This window comes from Lissotriton helveticus, chromosome 9 (assembly GCF_964261635.1).
Source record: "Lissotriton helveticus chromosome 9, aLisHel1.1, whole genome shotgun sequence".
NCBI lineage: Eukaryota > Metazoa > Chordata > Amphibia > Caudata > Salamandridae > Lissotriton > Lissotriton helveticus.
Genome location: NC_136070.1, coordinates 1,226,804,756 through 1,226,825,887, shown reverse-complemented (window position 1 = coordinate 1,226,825,887; position 21,132 = coordinate 1,226,804,756). Strand labels below are relative to the sequence as shown.

The 21,132-nt window shown below is 46.8% G+C and overlaps 1 protein-coding gene across 1 annotated transcript in view; it reads right to left on the bottom strand.

Moving 5' to 3' along the window:
* The window catches only part of UROC1 (urocanate hydratase 1), a 196,713-nt gene that overhangs the window by 145,977 nt on the left and 29,604 nt on the right, over positions 1 to 21,132 (bottom strand). Inside the window, exons 2-4 of the mRNA XM_078661719.1 lie at positions 5,657 to 5,787; positions 3,259 to 3,352; positions 79 to 138 (exon numbers count right to left, since the gene is read on the bottom strand). Coding sequence (XP_078517845.1) covers positions 79 to 138; positions 3,259 to 3,352; positions 5,657 to 5,787 — 285 coding nt within the window. The remainder of the gene's footprint in view (positions 1 to 78; positions 139 to 3,258; positions 3,353 to 5,656; positions 5,788 to 21,132) is intronic.

The following is a 21,132-nucleotide window of genomic DNA, read 5'->3' as shown; positions in this document are numbered from 1 at the left end:
TGCCGCTACATTAGGTAGGTGTGTGAATCTGGTAAATTACAGTTTCCGACAAGGAGTTTCAAAAGGTAAAAGTACTACCTGAGCCCAGTTGCTGAAGACCTGTCCATTTCCTCCATAAGTAACCAACTCCTGCGGGAACTGAAAAAAGACAGGAGTACGGTATAATATATAGTAAAAACAAACCTGCAACATTGTCACCATAGAACCCAACCAGAACTCTGGACACGTGATCTTTGACACAAGGGAATATTCTGACAAAAATGGATAAACTGTACTCGTGCGCCAACAGCTAGAACTAAAATGGAGCAGAAATCAGACCATCGAAATGCTCCAATCACCCAAGCGCAAACAAGAGCTATGGTCAGGGACACTAATTATGCGGCAAGGGAGGATAAAAATATGCAGCAAAGTGAAATACATTATGGGGCAAGAAAAGGCAAATTATGAGGTATAATGCGGCACATTGAGATTATTTTGTCATTTTATACACCTTTTAATACTGTCTGGACAAAGGTTTCACCCAATTAGTACCGATTTACCCAACTACAGCATTTATTAACAGACAGGTGCCCAGTCACACTTTGTGTAGGTGCTGCTGAATAGAACAACAAGAAACCCTGCCAGGGTCAATTTAAAGGTCCCACTGGGGGATCCTTACACTTAAACAAAGGTGACAAGATGTTACATATCAGAGCGGGCACAGATAGACATACACCTTTTAAGGAAAAATATATATGTTATTAATCATTGATTAAGCTGGATTTGGTGTAGGGAATTCAACATAGGAGCTAGGAAAAACATATAAAATGCCAGTTCATTTGGAATCTGATATATTGTGTGCTATACAGTATTTACAATGACATACATTTATTCAAGTCCCACACACTCCCACAGTCATCCACTGCAAATACTCTCACTCACAACCTCAATCAATACACTATTTTACACATTCACGCACAAACAATTATAATGATGCATGGCAGCCTGCAGAGCAGATTTTACAATGGCTGCTAGGACTGAAATAGTAATATGGAGGGAACATAGGGTAAACAAGATGGTAAAACATGGGTTACATAGGTGCCATCCATATGGGTCACGCCAACGCGCGTTTCGATGCGAAGCCTATTTGGGCTGCACCTTCATCAGGGCGAGGAGGGCCATGGGGGGCAGGGACAAGTACACAATTTAACACACAGAGTGCGAAGGTTACATAGAAGGGTCAAAAATTCGTGGAGTGACTGGTTCAGCTTGAGGGGGAAGCACTAAGTAGATTTGAAGTGCAGCCTCCGGATGATTTATCTTCCCCTTTAGTTTCCCCGAGGAGCGGTTCCAGTTTCCAGGGGGCCCGTGAGGTGGGCAGTTCTGAGATGGGGAGGGGGGCCAAGTATTTCACAGGAGGAGAGGTTCCTTTATTATACAGCCGAGTGGACCCTCTGACTAAAAGAGCTCTGCCTTCGCACCCTTCGAAGAGGACGCCGCTCCGCGGTCCGTGTAACCGCTCCCAAATCAGGACCGCCCCCGACATCTGCCCGTATCCCTTGCCAGGAGTGAACCGATTGTCCTGAGAGCCATTGCCATTGCCCTTTTAGTCCGAGGGTCCACTTCTCTGTCCCTCACTGAAGGAGAATTGACCATACCTACCAAACATACAAAGACTCTACTTGAGCCCTACCATCTGAGGACGTTGATCAGGACCTTAAAACCCTGTGGTGGCCCTTGAATTTGAGCGACCAACAGATGTCAACTAAGAACCTTTATCCTTAACGGAACGGCTGTATAATGCCATGCATCATTATAATTGTTTGTGCATGAATGTGTAAAATAGTGTATTGATTGAGGTTGTGAGTGAGAGTATTTGCAGTGGATGACTGTGGGAGTGTGTGGGACTTGAATAAATGTATGTCATTGTAAATACTGTATAGCACACAATATATATGATTCCAAATGAACTGGCATTTTATATGTTTTTCCTAGCTCCTATGTTGAATTCCCTACACCAAATCCAGCTTAATCAATGATTAATAAAATATATATTTTTCCTTAAAAGGTGTATGTCTAGCTGTGCCCGCTCTGATATGTAACATCTTGTCACCTTTGTTTAAGTGTAAGGATCCCCCAGTGAGACCTTTAAATTGACCCTGGCAGGGTTTCTTGTTCTATTCAGCTGTTATTTTCCCCTTTTTCCTGCCAGTATCCTAAAGCCCGCTTGGGAAAACCCCCTTCTATTTCATAGCACACTTTGTGTAGGGCCTTCCACTCAGCAGAAACATGTTGCTGTGTTTTACTTTTAGTAACTTTTGTTCGGTTTGAGCTAGAAACAATTTTTGTGTTAAAATCTGCAAATGATGGATCATGTGGCTACCCACAATTATGCGGAAAACAGTCTGCAAAAACACAATTCCAGTTGCCCTGGCTGTGATTTTTTGCAACAGCTGGAAAAGTGTTCGCCCTGGAGGAAACAGGGGGCAAGCCATGCAATGAAATCACAGACGTGACGTAGTGTAAAGTTCACCCAGCTGAAAGGATAGTCTCTCAAACACTTGGTCTGGGGTCAGCGGGGTTTTCAGAAGCTGTGATGTTGGTGCCAAGATGAGTTCAGATTAGTTATAATTAATAAAGAGTTTTTGGGGCCAGAACTATCTTTACTTCCTAACCTTGGGTGTTGGTATGCAGTTTGCAAGAGTACAAATGCAATACACTCGGTGTATTGATAGATACGGCTGCCAGGCTGGTACAAGAAATACATTTAGATTAGAGTTTAGCTAACAAAGAAGGAATTCCTCTTTAATCTGGGACAGGACCTTCCTGTCTTTGCCAGTTTAACAGATGAACAACAACAATTCAAGGTTTTCTGTGATTCACTGCACATATCTCAAGAGTGATACCACGAAGAGGCATTGTAGCAGTGAAGTGACAGAAATATCGCCAGCTCCGCACACATGTATCAAAAGCAGCCACTTCTTGGTACTGAACGGAGCTCTATTTCTGGAAATGACAACATGCATGACGTCATATCCGACTGCCCAGGGTCACAATGCATTGTTTTCAGATTGCGTATGCGGCACAAGGGTAAAGGGCGCTTGCGACTAACTGGATACATTGTGGAGTAAAAACGAAACCACTTGGATGCCAAATGTGAAGGGCATTAAAGTGGAAAAAACTCAATGGCTTTCATTGGGGGACTGAGTTTTTTTTTTTTTAGGTAAATCAGGTTAAAAAAGATTGTTGGAACTTTCCTTGTTTCCCAGCAGACCCTACCTGTGCCACAGCCGGGTCCAGGTTGTTCATGATCATGTGCATTATCGCCGCCGCCTTCTTGGTCTTGCAAGGGTACTCATGGATGGGGTACGCTCTGTAGTAAGACGAGCAGAAGGTTCTTATTAGATTTAATATTGTTGGCATTTTCTGGAGCTTACTCAACCAGAAGGCATCAATGCGCTATATATTTATACAACAAGGTAGGACAAGCATCCATTTACAAAGAACAAAAACTGAATCTTACACTTAAAAAGGCCATTTCATACAATAATTCAGAATAAACATCTCTAACGTCATTTAAAGTGAAGGAAACGTCAGGTTACAGAGTAACAAAAGATGAGAACAAGAGAAGTAAAAAATGAAAGAAAGTGAGTGGGTGGGTGGAAAAGGACGCTAGACACGAGATGAAGGGGAGGGAGAGCAAGCAGAGTGATAAACATAAAAGATTGGAAGAGAAAACAGGAATAATATTGGAAAGAAAACAGGAAAAAGCAACGAGAGGGGGGGAGAGAGTGGAAAAACATATGGGATTAAGGGGAAGAAACTTGTTTAAGAGGTGTGAGCAAGGATTCACTAACATTTCTGTATCTTCAGATACATTTTCAGATTTCTAAGAAATTGCATCAAGTTCTCCACGAATATCAAGTGTGTGGGAAACAAGTTCGAAATGCAGGGTCTGCAGAACACAATTTGCAAATGTCAGGGTTCTAGCTTCTGGGGTTTCTTCATCAGCAAGATAACACAAAGGTACAAGTGTCCACCATAATGGAGTTCTTATTTGTGAGTCAAGACCTCACTCTGCAGGGATACAGCAAACTGAATATAGGTTTACACATTATTCTGATACCGTCCTCCATCGAACAGATGACATGTTGTCATTGAATGCACCCAACACCCCATGTTGCGTTTTGTGAACACAATGATCAGGTACATTTTCCCTGATGAATGTGCAAATATTCCATATGTTCCTCCCAGTTTTAACTTCCCCGTGGTGGTGAACTCTTCCCAGAATGCATGCCCTGTGGCACAGTTCACATGTTAATCTGTCTCTAGGCTCCAATGATCTGCTTGGCCTTTAATCAAAGATTAGTGTGGGAGATCTGGGTGAGGATTGAGCACATTGTACAGAATCAATCATGCTGTGTCTAGTTGACTAGAGGAAAGAATGGTGTGAGAGAGCATGGCCAGAAGAAGTGGCAGCTGGTAATTTAAGCAAGGAGGCTGGACAGGCCACACAGGCACACATACACCCACCCAGCCTCATGCACACACACTCACACCCCATGCATTCACCTGCATGCACGCAACACCCACCATTCACTAACACACACTCATTCACAGCACAACACTCACAAATACACATACCTTCATACATACACACACACACACACCAACATTCATCAATCTGTGATTCTACCGCTCATCATGAAGGGGGAGGGACCGCCAAGTGCTTTGCTGGGCTCAGGAGGTCTCGCTGTCAGGGCTGTGAAATCTTCAATCGAGCTAAATTCAGCTCAGGCAGCCAGGCATCTGTGCATTTGGCGCGTGTCTAGCTCCTGGCTGCCTGACCTGGCCATGAAGAGCATCTGTCAGGCTGACAGATGCTCTCCATATCTGCCAAAAGGTGAGTCGGGGTCCACACGCCCTTAAGGACAGGCCGCTGCTGGTCAAAAAACTTTTACTGCTACCAGCTATTGACATGGGAAATGGGTTTGAAAAGCTTGTGAGCAGGCAAGAGCACGTCAACCTCTTCAGGGACAGGAATAATTTAAGATACCTCTTCATCCATGAGTAAATGTGTCAATAAGCACGTCATCGGTAGCCGTAGGGCCATGTTAACAGCCCTGCAGCAGGTGTGATGACATGAGGGACCACTGGAGTAAGGTTGCCTGCTGCACTGAATTACAGCCACAATTCCCTTTTCATCAGGGGTCAGCAAAGCCCCCTCATCCTTGGGTTCATTATGGACCATATCACCTGTTCCATGCCACTGGGCATCTGCGCAAGCTTCCCCCCCTTTATGAGGGCTCACCACCAACCTTGGACAGAGGCCAGCATCACTGCACAAGCCCTGCACATGACGATCTATAGACAGGAACTTGCATTTCAACCAGCCTCAGACATGAGATGATGACTTATGAGACAATGACTAAAGGTAGGAAATCCCTAAGAGCTCATTGGAATTAAGCTAGATCATGTGGGAACTAAGCAAGTGACATAAGGATGATGCAAAGCTGCAAGGGCAGCTCAATGAATTTAAACAGGATATGGAGTATTATGGTCATAAGCCAGTATAGCACCCTCAAACCTTCTACTAAAATGACGTAGCACAAGTTTGAACCACAGATCTTTTCACAGATCGAACATACAGCTGTCTGGAAACGGGGAAGATGCTCACCTCATCTGAATCCTAGGGCAGAACCTGTACATGTAGATATGGCCGTACAGCCGCAGTTCATCCGCAAACTCCTGAGCCAGCTCCTGGTGCAAGGAAGGAGGGAAGTAGCGCAGGGAATTCTGCAGGGCCAGCTGCCAGGAAACACAAGAGGAAAACAGAGACCATTTTAAGTGGGTTACTCAAGCTCAGAGATGGGCAAAACCAGCAAACCCATCAGCAGAGAAGCCAACGTACACCTCTGTGGTGGGGGCGCAGTCATACAAGCAGAAATGTCCAGTATTTGTAAAGCGCGAACAATTACCCGAAGGTGTCAAGGCGCTGCGGGCCGTCGGGAAGATTAAGCGAGCTATTGCCTGGAGTCACATGGTGCTGGGTTATTCTGCTGCCGGTGATCAAACAGTGAGCCCCCGGGTTCCAGAATCAGTCACCCTGGCCTCTGCGCCACACCTCTTCCCTAAACATACAAGGAAGGAGAGGTGGCTTCACTCAAACCGCTAGCACAAGAGCTGGGTGCAAACGAAAATGAAGAGGCAGAACCGCTTGGAAGACCCATTTTAACCACATCGCTGCAGCATGCCCCATGACGTAAACAAAACAATTGGAGGGAGGTAGAGTATAGATGTAGGATTCTTACTCCACGGGCACTGTTACATGAACAAAAAGAATCCTACTCACAGTGAAGGGGACGGCGAGTGTACCACAAGTGTGGGGACACTCAGTGTTTTGTTAAATACCCCTCACACACCAACAGGCCCCTTGGTGTCATGCTTCATCATTGGGGTCTTCGCACCCCTCTAACGGGATGCGGCGTGCTGCGACCTACGACTACGCGGGAGCACTTAGAGTTGGACTATGTGTGGTGTGTGTGATGCAAGTGAGGGGGTAGTTAAACGTGAGTGGTGGGGTTAGTGAAGGTTTAAAAAGTACCTGGCTCTTGGGTGTTGGAGAAAAACTTTATTCACAACCCCGGGCTGGCACTGTTAAAAGGGTGCAGGGTGAGGTAATTATCTGTCGTAACTATGAACAGTACCTCTGGTGTGCGTCAACATGTTTCGGAGCTAGTGCTCCTTCTTCAGGACGGGGGCACAACTTCCCACCTTACTCACGTATTTCTAACATATGTGTATTTTACAAAAAAGTGCAGGACTATATACAGTGAATTAATATTAGATACAGGCTATAGTGTGCCTACAGCGGTTTTTGTGACCATGCACTTGCATGACCTACAAAGAGAAAAAGAAAAATAAAACGAATGAATGTGGTTGCCCTGTTCAGGGTGGCTCAACAAGGTGCAGTCACCTGGAGCACCACTTGGCGTAGTCGCCCTGTGAAAAGAAAATGACAAACAACACACATAACATAGATGGACACACAGATAGTATTTTCGAAATATTTGGTCATACTCATTATGTAGTGATGGCTTGCTTCATGAGCATTTCTGGACGTCAGGGGATGATTGCTAATTATGCAGTCTACAGGAACAAAAGAATGTTTTCAGTTTGTTTACTCACTTTTTTGCTAGGAAAAAGGTGTTTTCTGCAGACTCATACTCACTAACTCGGGACAGAATGTGTCTCCGTGTTCCCCTCACGCTGCTCCGCTGGTTTTAACTCGGAACGGGAGCTGGGCGCCTTTTGTACTGTGAATTCTCAAAAACTACCCGCTCGTCATTGGCTTATTGTCGGATATCGCTAATGCCCATATATGGCAAATCCGATCCTTGTTACCGTCACACCATGTATGGTATGTCCGGTTACGCGTAAGGTGCCAGGTGTGGTTTCTGCCGGTTAGAGTATGCGTACATCTAAGCTCGATGGAATTCACCTGCGTGTGCTGGGGATTAGCGGGGCAAACGCATGTGCGATAGAGTAGTGATGAGCGCATGCACACACCTGCGTGTGCTGGGGATTAGCAGGGCAAACGCATGAGCAATGGAGTAGTGCCGAGCGCATGCGCACACGCGTTAGGGATGTTATCAATGCGCATGCGTGTGGTTTAGTATCTGCCAAATGGAGCTGTGTATCGTGCCTTGGTGTAATGAGACCAAACGTGGATTATGGCAGACAATGCTTCTAACCAGGATCATTATTTGTGGTGTGGTCACAGTTATGTACCACGATCATTATGAGGATTTGGTTTTTATGGTGTAGCCACAGATGGAAGTACAGTGAATTCCTAAGTTCATACTCAACCACCTTCATGACGGTGCCACTGCAATGTTATGTGGCGAGGGGTATCTTTATGCACTGCATACTGGTATAGAGGAACCAAAGTCATTGCAAGGAGTTGGTCACTTATGTTGTTTCCACAGTAGGATGGTAAGGCAAGTTAAATCGCTGGGTTATTATACATGTCCCTTAAATGTGTCATAGTCTTGATGAATGGCATGGGGTGTCGCTATCAACTGGTTAGTTGCCCCCAGGGCACATCATCATTCAGCCCCTCGATATGTGTCCCAAGACGGAACACCCATCGTTGTTCCTTTTGAAAAAGACCCATTCCCGTTGGCAGGTGTTCGATTACTGTCCATTTTAAGTCATTCACACCATGTTGTTTTGCCAAGTAGTGTGTTGCCATTTTTGTCGTTGATTTTTTGCAGCGGACATTGCTTTTGTGTTCGCCTATCCTAGTTTTTACAGGTCTCGCGGTCATACCCACATATTCCAGACCACATGGACAGGTGATCATGTAGACTACATTATTGGTGTTACAATTCGTGAATTGTCTCTGTTCCCAATTAGTGCCATTTCTGAATGTCAAGTTCTTACTTTTCTTCGTGAGGTGACAGCTGCTACAGTTCCCACAAGGAAAGTGTCCCTGTATTCCAATGGCGGTGTGTCTGGTAGTGGTATTAGGCTTGGGTCTGGTATGTACCAATAGGTCTCTCAGGTTCCTACCTCGGCGATGTGCATACATTGGTTTTTCCAGATTGAGGCCGCCACAGTTCAATATCCTCCAGTGTTTATTTACAATTTTGGAGATTTCGTTTGACATTGTGGAGTACGTGGTGACACATATAGGTCTTTGTTTCTCGTCGGGTGACGGTATTTTGTCCTCCAGGAGCGCTTCCCTGTGATTGTTCTTGGCCCTTTTCATGGCCTTCTCAATGATTTTAGGGGGATACTTTCGCTGTAACAGTTTTGTTTTTAGTTCCCCAGCTTGTGACTTAAAGTTGGTCAGTTCTGTGCAGTTGCGTCTTAACCTTAAGAATTGTCCATATGGGAGATTTTCCCTTAGGTGCCTGGGATGGAAGCTATCATATCTCAATAAGCAATTTCTGGCTGTAGGTTTGAAATGCGTGGTACTCTTGAGTCTGTTCCCGTCAGCATATATGTTGAGATCGAGAAACACCATAGCTGTGTTGGAGATGGTGCTAGTGAATTTCAGATATCTGTTTTGGTTATTAAGCCAATTGACGAAATCGATGGCTGTGTCTGTCTCCCCGTCCCAGATGATAAAGACGTCATCAATATACCTTTTCCAGGTATTGATGTGGGTTCTGTATGGGTTAACTGTATGTAGTATCCTGTTCTGCTCAAGATGATGGACGTAGAGGCCCGCCAGGCTCGGAGCGAAAGTACTGCCCATACTGGTGCCGTGGCTCTGTAGGTATATGGTCTTTTCATACTGGAAAAAGTTTTGTTGCAGTGCCAGGGAGATACATTCAAGAACTAGTCCTCGCGGTGTTTGGTACTTCCACTGGCTAGAAAATAGTACTTCCTCTATTATTTGGAGTGTCTCGTCGTGAGGTAGGCTAGTGTACAAACTCTCCACGTCTAGGCTCAGTAGCAGTTGTTTCGTTGGGTCAAAGCTTTTGTTCTCCAACAGTTGTAGGACCGATTTGGTATCTCTCAGGTAGGTGTCAGTTGATTGTATCAGTGGGCGAAGGAAAGCGTCCGCAAATTTGGAAAGCGGCTCAAGGATGGAGCCGATCCCTGATACTATAGGTCTACCTGGAGGGTTATTAATGTTTTTGTGGATCTTCGGGATACAGTAAAAATACGGAATTCGTGGTGAGGGTTGTTGTAAGAAATCCGCTTCTTTTTTGCTTAGCCAATCATGGGCCAGTGCCTCTTCTACCATCCCTCCAATTTTGATGCGTAGTTTTTCCGTTGGATCTTCCCGGAGGACTCTGTAGTTGCTTGTATCAGACAGTAATCTTGTGCATTCGCTATTGTATGCCTCTAAGGTTTGTAGGACAATCGCTCCGCCCTTATCTGCTGGTTTTATGATCAGCTCCTTGTTGTTGGATAGCTCTCTGATTGCCCTTTGTTCCTCTCCACTTGTGTTGTGATAAATGTTGTCATCCCTCAGGTTTAGTTTGTTAACTTCTGTGATGACCGCTTTTTCAAAAGTTAGTAGTTCTATTGGCATAGCGGAGTCTGGAGGAGTAAAGGTTGACTTGAGTTTCAGGCCAGTATCCGTCTTCTCCGTGGTTGATGGTTTGTCTTGGAAGAATGCTTGTAATTTCAGCTTCCTTGTGAATTCCTGAAGTTCTATGTTCAGTTTGAAAACATCTGGTTTCTGAGTCGGTACGAAACCTAGTCCTTTGTTTAGCACACTCCGTTGTGCGTCTGTTAGTGGCCAGGGTGTTAGGTTGACTACTAGGTCCCCCTCTTGCTCGTTGACGGCTGGTTCGGGAGGGATCCGGTCATGCTTCTCGTGGTTCGTGAGTTGGCTTGATCTTGATCTTCCCATCCAACATTGTTGCCTTTCCGGTTCCTTCCACGTGTTGTGGGACGCGTCCCTAAAAAAGGCTGCTGTTGGCCATAGTATCCATCATTGTAGTCCGGGTTCCATTGTTGGTAATTCTGGCCACCGGGCGGTGGTCCATATTGGAAGGGATTGAATGGTGGTGGGCCTAAGAATGGTTGTGGATATTGTTGAGGTTGGGGTTGATAACCTCTCCACCCTCGTTGTCTCGGGAACTGTTGTCTCCTTTGTCTCCACCCTCCTCTCCATTGTCTGGATCCTCTATTGCCACTGGAATTGGAGCCCGAGGATCCATTGTCTGAAATGTCGCTGTCAGCATCACTATTGGCATTTTTTGGAACGTAGTCGGGTTTGGTGTAAGGGTACGCACTCTCAGGTGTGAATTTAGCTTTATCTTTGGCTAGTTTGTTGGACTTGCTTTGTTTGAGGGTGAACTCAAAATCCGTCATCTGTTGGTTTAATTCGTCTAGTCTTAATTTCAATTCCTCCGTTGATATGTAGGTTTTTAGCTGTACTTCTATTTTGTTGATTTCTATTTTTAGCTCAGGAGTGATTCTTGCTGCTGTTTTTATTATTAGGACTAGCCAATCTCTTGAACAATGCCAGGATATTAGCGACCACTCCTTTTTAAAAATTAAATCGTTCTGAAAAATGAGTGGTTCATTCTTAACTATTAATCCTGGTGGTGCCATTTTGTTCCGTAAATATTCCTTCATGAATAAGCCGTGAAGGGCTGCCTTGATCTGGTTCCGCCTGAGGGTCATTAGTTCATTCCATGCATTAGTGTTTGGGCCGGGTTCCGGGTTGCTAAGGCCTTCAAATGGGTTGAGGTCCCTGAGAATTTGATCGATCTCATCATCCCCGAATGTCAGGCCATGTTCGTCCTCCATTTTAAGTCGACCGCTGGTAGTTTCTGACTCTACTGTGTGTCTCTATGTGTGTGTTGTGAGGACTCCCGCAGCTCTGCGCTGCCTAGATATAAACAAAACAATTGGAGGGAGGTATGTATGTATGTATTTTAATGCTTATTAAGCGCAGCTGTCACCCAGCGGGTATCCTGGCGCTGAGATCAGTTCCACCATCTGCTCTACCATTTATTCTGCTCTAGGGAAGAGAAAGGTTTTAAGGTCCTTTTTAAATAAAATCAAATTTTGACTGCTCCTCAGTGTTAAAGGTAGAGTGTTCCACATTGTGGCGGCCGTAAAACTGAAGGCGCGGCCGCCCATTCTCACTCTGTTTATTCTTGGGATTTTCACTAAGAACGCTGAGGCGGATCTCAGAGGTCTGGCAGCCTGATACCACGAAAAGAGGTTTTGCAGTGGTATTGGTCCTTGACCATGCAGTGCACCAAAAATCAGGCACAAAGCCTTATAGGAGATCCTCTGCTGGACCGGTAACCAATGTAAGATTGCCAGAGCTCCGGCAGAAGAAGCCGAGCGAGGCAAGGTTAGGGCTAGTTTAGCCGCCATGTTTTGAACCCGTTGTAATTTATGGATCAAAACCTTTGGGGCTCCTAGAAGTAGTGCGTTGCAGTAGTCTAACCTACTGAGGATGGTACTACGCACTACTTCTACTCTGGCTTCCCGTGGGAGAAGCGGCAGTATCTTCCGTAGAGCACGGAGCAGGCCCATACATGTCCCAACAGTCCTGTTCACCGAGACGTACAATTGCAGGTTCGGCTCGAACATGACTCCCAGATTGCGGGCCGAATCTGCTGCCTCCACCGAGCCTGGAATGGAACTAGGCCAGATGTCTTCCGGCAATGGGCGAGGGAGTCGGTCTGAAGAGCAGTGCAATATCTCCATCTTTGCGCCATTGAATTGGAGTGAATTGGCTTGCAACCACTCTGCTGTGGCCGACATACACTGATGGAAAGTGTCCCTCGACACTGCCTCTGAACCCTCAAAAGAAAAAATCAATTGGGTATCATCGGCATAGTTGATGACTTGAATACCGAAAGACCTTATAAGTTGTATCAGGGGGCGGAGGTACAGATTAAAAAGAATCGGACTTATCGCCGAACCCTGGGGGACACCCTGGTTCACCTGGCGTATGGCAGAACGGAAAGGTGGTAGTGTTACTGCCTGTTGTCTGTTATCCAGATATGATGATAACCAGGCTAGTGCCGAGCCCGTTATTCCCGCATTACCGAGACGGCCCAAGAGGACCTCATGGTTCACCGTGTCGAACGCGGCCGACATGTCAAGCAGTACTAAAAATGCTGACTTGCCCCTGTCGACACGCGTTCGCAGATCATTCAACACGGTAACCAGTGCAGTCTCAGTACCGTGGCCCGGTCTGAAGCAAAATTGAGCTACATCCAGACTGGAGTTGGATTCCAGGAAGTTGGCCAAGGCTCTCGTAACCCACTTCTCTAAGATCTTTATCGCGAATGGTAGCAGCGAGATAGGCCTATAATTGGCTGGGCAGAGGGGGTCCAAAGTAGCCTTTTTTAGCAGAGGTGTTACAATTGCCAATTTCCAGCAGTCTGGTACAGATGCAGTAGCTAACGATTGGCAACAGATTGAGTGGAGCGGGGGAAACAGCTCGCCCTGGAAGGCCTTCCAGATCTTGTGCGGCATGGGATCAAGAGGGGAGCCAGATGATACACAGTTAGCCAGAGCACAAAACTCCTCCAACGAGGGTATTGGAAAGCTCGGCAACTGACAGGCAGACTCCTTGTTCATACTTGACTCAGAAGCCGGGTAGCCGGGGGACACAGAGGGACAAGAACCAGATGGCATAGGTTGCATAGAAACCTCAAAGCCCTTCAGAATGTTCCTAATTTTGTCATCAAGAGCTGTGGCTAAAGAGTCACAAAGCTCCTGTGACACCGGTGGAGATGGTATGGCACATGTAGGGTTGGCTAAGCATTTCTGGACGTCAGGGGATGATTGCTAATTATGCAGTCTACAGGAACAAAAGAATGTTTTCAGTTTGTTTACTCACTTTTTTGCTAGGAAAAAGGTGTTTTCTGCAGACTCATACTCACTAACTCAGGACAGAATGTGTCTCCGTGTTCCCCTCACGCTGCTCCGCTGGTTTTAACTCGGAACGGGAGCTGGGCGCCTTTTGTACTGTGAATTCTCAAAAACTACCCTCTCGTCATTGGCTTATTGTCGGATATCGCTAATGCCCATATATGGCAAATCCGATCCTTGTTACCGTCACACCATGTATGGTATGTCCGGTTACGCGTAAGGTGCCAGGTGTGGTTTCTGCCGGTTAGAGTATGCGTGCATCTAAGCTTGATGGAATTCACCTGCGTGTGCTGGGGATTAGCGGCGCAAACGCATGTGCGATAGAGTAGTGATGAGCGCATGCGCACACCTGCGTGTGCTGGGGATTAGCAGGGCAAACGCATGTGCAATGGAGTAGTGCCGAGCGCATGCGCACACGCGTTAGGGATGTTATCAATGCGCATGCGTGTGGTTTAGTATCTGCCAAATGGAGCTGTGTATCGCGCCTTGGTGTAATGAGACCAAACGTGGATTATGGCAGACAATGCTTCTAACCTGGATCATTATTTGTGGTGTGGTCACAGTTATGTACCACGATCATTATGAGGATTTGGTTTTTATGGTGTAGCCACAGATGGAAGTACAGTGAATTCCTAAGTTCATACTCAACCACCTTCATGACGGTGCCACTGCAATGTTATGTGGCGAGGGGTATCTTTATGCACTGCATACTGGTATAGAGCAACCAAAATCATTGCAAGGAGTTGGTCACTTATGTTGTTTCCACAGTAGGATGGTAAGGCAAGTTAAATCGCTGGGTTATTATACATGTCCCTTAAATGTGTCAGTCTTGATGAATGGCATGGGGTGTCGCTATCAACTGGTTAGTTGCCCCCAGGGCACATCATCATTCAGCCCCTCGATATGTGTCCCAAGACGGAACACCCATCGTTGTTCCTTTTGAAAAAGACCCATTCCCGTTGGCAGGTGTTCGATTACTGTCCATTTTAAGTCATTCACACCATGTTGTTTTGCCAAGTAGTGTGTTGCCATTTTTGTCGTTGATTTTTTGCAGCGGACATTGCTTTTGTGTTCGCCTATCCTAGTTTTTACAGGTCTCGCGGTCATACCCACATATTCCAGACCACATGGACAGGTGATCATGTAGACTACATTATTGGTGTTACAATTCGTGAATTGTCTCTGTTCCCAATTAGTGCCATTTCTGAATGTCAAGTTCTTACTTTTCTTCGTGAGGTGACAGCTGCTACAGTTCCCACAAGGAAAGTGTCCCTGTATTCCAATGGTGGTCTGTCTGGTAGTGGTATTAGGCTTGGGTCTGGTATGTACCAATAGGTCTCTCAGGTTCCTACCTCGACGATGTGCATACATTGGTTTTTCCAGATTGAGGCCGCCACAGTTCAATATCCTCCAGTGTTTATTTACAATTTTGGAGATTTCGTTTGACATTGTGGAGTACGTGGTGACACATATAGGTCTTTGTTTCTCGTCGGGTGACGGTATTTTGTCCTCCAGGAGCGCTTCCCTGTGATTGTTCTTGGCCCTTTTCATGGCCTTCTCAATGATTTTAGGGGGATACTTTCGCTGTAACAGTTTTGTTTTTAGTTCCCCAGCTTGTGACTTAAAGTTGGTCAGTTCTGTGCAGTTGCGTCTTAACCTTAAGAATTGTCCATATGGGAGTTCCGAGTTAAAACCAGCGGAGCAGCGTGAGGGGAACACGGAGACACATTCTGTCCCGAGTTAGTGAGTATGAGTCTGCAGAAAACACCTTTTTCCTAGCAAAAAAGTGAGTAAACAAACTGAAAACATTCTTTTGTTCCTGTAGACTGCATAATTAGCAATCATCCCCTGACGTCCAGAAATGCTCATGAAGCAAGCCATCACTACATAATGAGTATGACCAAATATTTCGAAAATACTATCTGTGTGTCCATCTATGTTATGTGTGTTGTTTGTCATTTTCTTTTCACAGGGCGACTACGCCAAGTGGTGCTCCAGGTGACTGCACCTTGTTGAGCCACCCTGAACAGGGCAACCACATTCATTCGTTTTATTTTTATTTTTCTCTTTGTAGGTCATGCAAGTGCATGGTCACAAAAACCGCTGTAGGCACACTATAGCCTGTATCTAATATTAATTCACTGTATATAGTCCTGCACTTTTTTGTAAAATACACATATGTTAGAAATACGTGAGTAAGGTGGGAAGTTGTGCCCCCGTCCTGAAGAAGGAGCACTAGCTCCGAAACATGTTGACGCACACCAGAGGTACTGTTCATAGTTACGACAGATAATTACCTCACCCTGCACCCTTTTAACAGTGCCAGCCCGGGGTTGTGAATAAAGTTTTTCTCCAACACCCACGAGCCAGGTACTTTTTAAACCTTCACTAACCCCACCACTCACATTTAACTACCCCCTCACTTGCATCACACACACCACACATAGTCCAACTCTAAGTGCTCCCGCGTAGTCGTAGGTCGCAGCACGCCGCATCCCGTTAGAGGGGTGCGAAGACCCCAATGATGAAGCATGACACCAAGGGGCCTGTTGGTGTGTGAGGGGTATTTAACAAAACACTGAGTGTCCCCACACTTGTGGTACACTCGCCGTCCCCTTCACTGTGAGTAGCATGCCTCATGACGAGTTGAGCTCGTCATGGTGCTCTTGTGCTCATGACGAGCTGAGCTCGTCATAACGGCTCGAACGCTTGCACGCGGGGCTAATTCCCCCGCTGTGCTGAGCGTTCCACACAAACGGGTGTGGCCGTGACGAGGTCAGCTCGTCATGAGCACACAAGCACCGTGGCTCATGACGAGCTGAGCTTGTCACGAGCACCGGGGGGCTGTGCGCGCCCCCCCACCCGCTGTGAAGGGGTTAAGGACTGGGAAAGTGCGCGGGCCACACATCGTGGGCGCAATGCTGAGCCAAACACTTTATGAATGGCAGTCAAAGGGGTCATAATGTTGCCCTGACAATGTCAACATCCCCACTGTGAATTTAAGTAGAAGGTTTTTGTTTGCAATAGGAAACAAAAACCTCAACTATTTAAAAGCGATCAGACTGAATGATTTTTTCTCGGTCATGGTTTCTTTTTTCCAATCCTTGTAAACATGGTTCTCTCCCGCTTGGTCATACCTCGGTCTGGACACCAATCGTTAAGCTCCAGGACACCCATTGGGTAACAGTGCACTCTATAAATGGCAATAACATTAACATTACCCATTCAGCTGGCGGAAAAGAATATTGGATGTGAGGTGAATGGATTTGTATGGTCGTTTTATCTATGTTGTAGGAGTAACATGTAACCCATACTAGTAGACATTGTACTTGAGGAGTGCTTGGTCTGGAGAAGCACAAACTCAGGATTTAAAACTTACCACAGGGCTTGGCTTTACTAATAACAATTAGGCACCCAGTTTTCAGTTTCACTGATTCTTACAGATAAATACAGACCGAACACAATAAAATTTCCGGTCTGTATTTAGTTTTAAATATGGAGAGAAAAAAAAAATGAGAAAAAGGGTTTTCTTTTGGACGATTCTCACTACGTTCAATCATCAATGCCAGGTCAGTCGCTGTGCAGACCGACAGGTAGGGGAGTTAAAAAATCCAAAAACATTTTCCAATGAAGCTCAAATTTAACTGCAGCAATACCATTGTTTAACCTATTATGGAATGCAGAAGATTTAATATGACTGTATTGTACTGCAAATGGCTAACAGTCACTGGATATTCTAACATACTAAACATTTGTTGGTTAAATAAACGAGGAAATATGCCCATTACAGCCTCATTTTTTACACTAAGGACTTAATAATTATGAATACAGATAAAATAGGAAAAACAATATGGATAAATACAGACGTACATGTAAAAAAAAAAAGAAAAAAAAAAAAGGACAACGGGAGCCCCAATAATAATGTATTTATACCTAAACTAGACTTTTTGGTAACATTAGGATATGACAGACTGGGGGGAAAACATACGTTTATTCCCCAATGTCTTGCAGCTTACTGTGCTACACACCAATAGTAACTTATGAACATTGAGTAACAAAGGGATCTCTGAGACAAAAGCAGTAACCCACAGAGCTATCTATATAAAATACTATTCTATGATTTGCATGATACATGCACTGTGCAGCCACCACATTAACCTTCTACCCTACTTTATGGGGAGTCAAAAGAATAACAGGACAAAACTCCCATCCCTCTCCAGCAGGTGCATTAATCACCGGCTTCCTAGATGTTTTTATTATTACATTAAGGTGCAATATGGGCCCAGTCGCAGGGCCATGGAGGCACGTGCTGATCGAGCAGGTGCTAGGCACATGAGGAACTTTGCAGCAGGTGCTAAAAAAGCAGGTGCCGGGCCCACAAGGGAGATCTGCGGCAGGTGCTCTGCGGCAGGTGCCGGGCCCTCAAGGGAGCTCTGCGGCAGGTGCCGTGCCCACAAGGGAGATCTGCGGCAGGTGCCGGGCCCACAAGGGAGATCTGCGGCAGGTGCCGGGCCCACAAGGGAGCTCGCGGGCAGGTGCCGGGCCCACAAGGGAGCTCTGCGGCAGGTGCTCTGCGGCAGGTGCCGGGCCCTCAAGGGAGCTCTGCGGCAGGTGCCGTGCCCACAAGGGAGATCTGCGGCAGGTGCCGGGCCCACAAGGGAGCTCGCGGGCAGGTGCCGGGCCCACAAGGGAGCTCTGCGGCAGGTGCCGGGCCCACAAGGGAGCTCTGCGGCAGGTGCCGGGCCCTCAAGGGAGCTCTGCGGCAGGTGCCGTGCCCACAAGGGAGATCTGCGGCAGGTGCCGGGCCCACAAGGGAGATCGCGGGCAGGTGCCGGGCCCACAAGGGAGCTCTGCGGCAGGTGCTCTGCGGCAGGTGCCGGGCCCTCAAGGGAGATCTGCGGCAGGTGCCGGGCCCTCAAGGGAGCTCTGCGGCAGGTGCCGTGCCCACAAGGGAGCTCTGCGGCAGGTGCCGTGCCCACAAGGGAGATCTGCGGCAGGTGCCGGGCCCACAAGGGAGCTCGCGGGCAGGTGCCGGGCCCACAAGGGAGCTCTGCGGCAGGTGCCGGGCCCACAAGGGAGCTCTGCGGCAGGTGCCGGGCCCACAAGGGAGCTCTGCGGCAGGTGCCGGGCCCACAAGGGAGCTCTGCGGCAGGTGCCGGGCCCACAAGGGAGCTCTGCGGCAGGTGGCGGGCCCACAAGGGAGCTCTGCGGCAAGTGGCGGGCCCACAAGGGAGCTCTGCGGCAGGTGCCGGGCCCACAAGGGAGCTCTGCGGCAGGTGCCGGGCCCACAAGGGAGCTCTGCGGCAGGTGCCGGGCCCACAAGGGAGCTCTGCGGCAGGTGCCGGGCCCACAAGGGAGCTCTGCGGCAGGTGCCGGGCCCACAAGGGAGCTCTGCGGCAGGTGCCGGGCCCACAAGGGAGCTCTGCGGCAGGTGCCGGGCCCACAAGGGAGCTCTGCGGCAGGTGCCGGGCCCACAAGGGAGCTCTGCGGCAGGTGCCGGGCCCACAAGGGAGCTCTGCGGCAGGTGCCGGGCCCACAAGGGAGCTCTGCGGCAGGTGCCGGGCCCACAAGGGAGCTCTGCGGCAGGTGGCGAGCCCACAAGGGAGCTCTGCGGCAGGTGGCGAGCCCACAAGGGAGCTCTGCGGCAGGTGGCGAGCCCACAAGGGAGCTCTGCGGCAGGTGGCGAGCACCCACAAATTAAGACAGTTTAGTCACTAACCCATGCACTCAGTGAGACACATTTAATCACTCACTCATACAGTCAGTCATGCACCTACTAAATCCTTCATCCAGACACTTATACATCCACTCATTCTTCAATATGTAAGACATATTTTAACTTTACAGAAACATACAGTCACTGGATGTTGTCATCATTGATGTCATCAGTGATGTCATTTGAGATGTCATCAGTGATGTCATCAGTGATGTCACTGACCATGTCATGAATGATGTAATATGTGACATGATCAGCAGTGGATTGCGGGTGCGCGATATATAGTTAGTGCAACTAACTATATATGGAATTTCAATGGTTTTGTGTGAGTAAAATAAGGTTTTTTAAATGCTAATTCCTAACTATATATGGTCTATAACCTATGGTTTTTTCAGTGAATTTTCAAGGTTTTGTAAATGCTAATTCCTAACTATATATGGTCTATAACCCATGGTTTTTTCAGTGAATTTTCAAGGTTTTGTAAATGCTAATTCCTAACTATATATGGTCTATAACCTATGGTTTTTTCAGTGAATTTTCAAGGTTTTGTAAATGCTAATTCCTAACTATATATGGTCTATAACCTATGGTTTTTTCAGTGAATTTCAATGGTTTTTTAATAGCAAATATCATACTCTGTCGAATGTCAAGTACGTGGTAAGTAAAAACATTTTCGTGTTTATGCACACTGATCTGCTTTGAATGCTGCCCCCACCCCTCATTTCTATTAGGAGTACTCTCTCTTTGCAGATAGTGAAGGGTAGTTAATGCAGGCCTTTGCCCCCGTTGTAATCCGTCGTGCCTGCTTCTCTCTCCATTTGATTGATTGTTCTCTTTGGTTCATTCTCTATTTACAAACAAGCACAGAGTCGCAATACTCTGTTTAGTCTTTGCAGATAGCGAAAAATCGTGTAAAAAAACAAAAGGAATCGAGCAAAATCAGTAGGCCACTAATGGGATCTCTTTTTGACCTCGCTAAAATAGAAACATTAGGACCAACCTGTTGAAAATAGCAATGTGTATGTACATAAGCGGCGTTCATTTCTGTTCACAGTACCCCTTGTTGATTGTTTGAATCGAGCATTGAATTGTTCGAAGTTGGTTCTCTTAAGGATCTTCTCTGCCTGCAAACGAGGAAGAATAGGAATATTCTCTCTCCCTTTGCAGATAGTGAAGGGTAGGTAACGCAAGCCTTTAACACGTCGTACCTATTTCATTCCTCATTGATTGATTGATTGTCCGAACATTGACTGTTTGGGAATTAGTTCTTTTTGGAGGTATTCCCTGTTTGCAAATAAACGTAGGAAAATCTTTGCAAGTAGTGAAAGGGTACGTAATGCGGACCTTTCTCCCCCATTGTAATCTGTCATGCCTATCTACTCCCCACTGATTGATGCACCTGTTTCACCCAGACCATTTACTAGAGATAGGTCATCTGGCCCGACCAGAGAGCACCCCTAGTGAAAAGGACATATGCAATAATAACGAAGTGATCACTGTATCCTGTTAACAGAAACTTTAGCATGAAACAACCTGGAAAGAAAAGAATAGGAAAACGAAAATCAGTAGGCCACTGATGAACTTTTTATTAAATAACAAACAAAGAAACGATAACAATACGTAATGATAAAACCTATTATTGTCCTAGAAACAAGAAACGTTAGAAGTAAGCCCGTAATAAGAAACCTGAAAACATCGCCCCTCACTGCCCCAAAACGTGTCTGTCCCACCGCCTGCCACGGCCAAATAACGGCAAACTGGGAAAGATAGAAGTCAGCAGACATCCGCCCCATTCTAGAAACTTCCAAAGGGCAACAGGTTTTCGGCTACGCCCAGCCGGAAGCAACACATATAAGGCGGGTCCTGCTGCCACGCCTCGGCCAGGAGATCATCACGTAGGGTGTAGCCGGAGGAGAGGCCGAGGCCAGCGGGACCCGGCCAGGGGGATTGACAACACTGGAGAGTTTCAGGGGGGGGAATGTCCCTCTCCTCGACCCTCCCCTCTCTCTCCCAGTCCGGCCGCGGTGGCCCTTGAGAGTTGCAGGTTGTCCCTCCACACTCTCTCC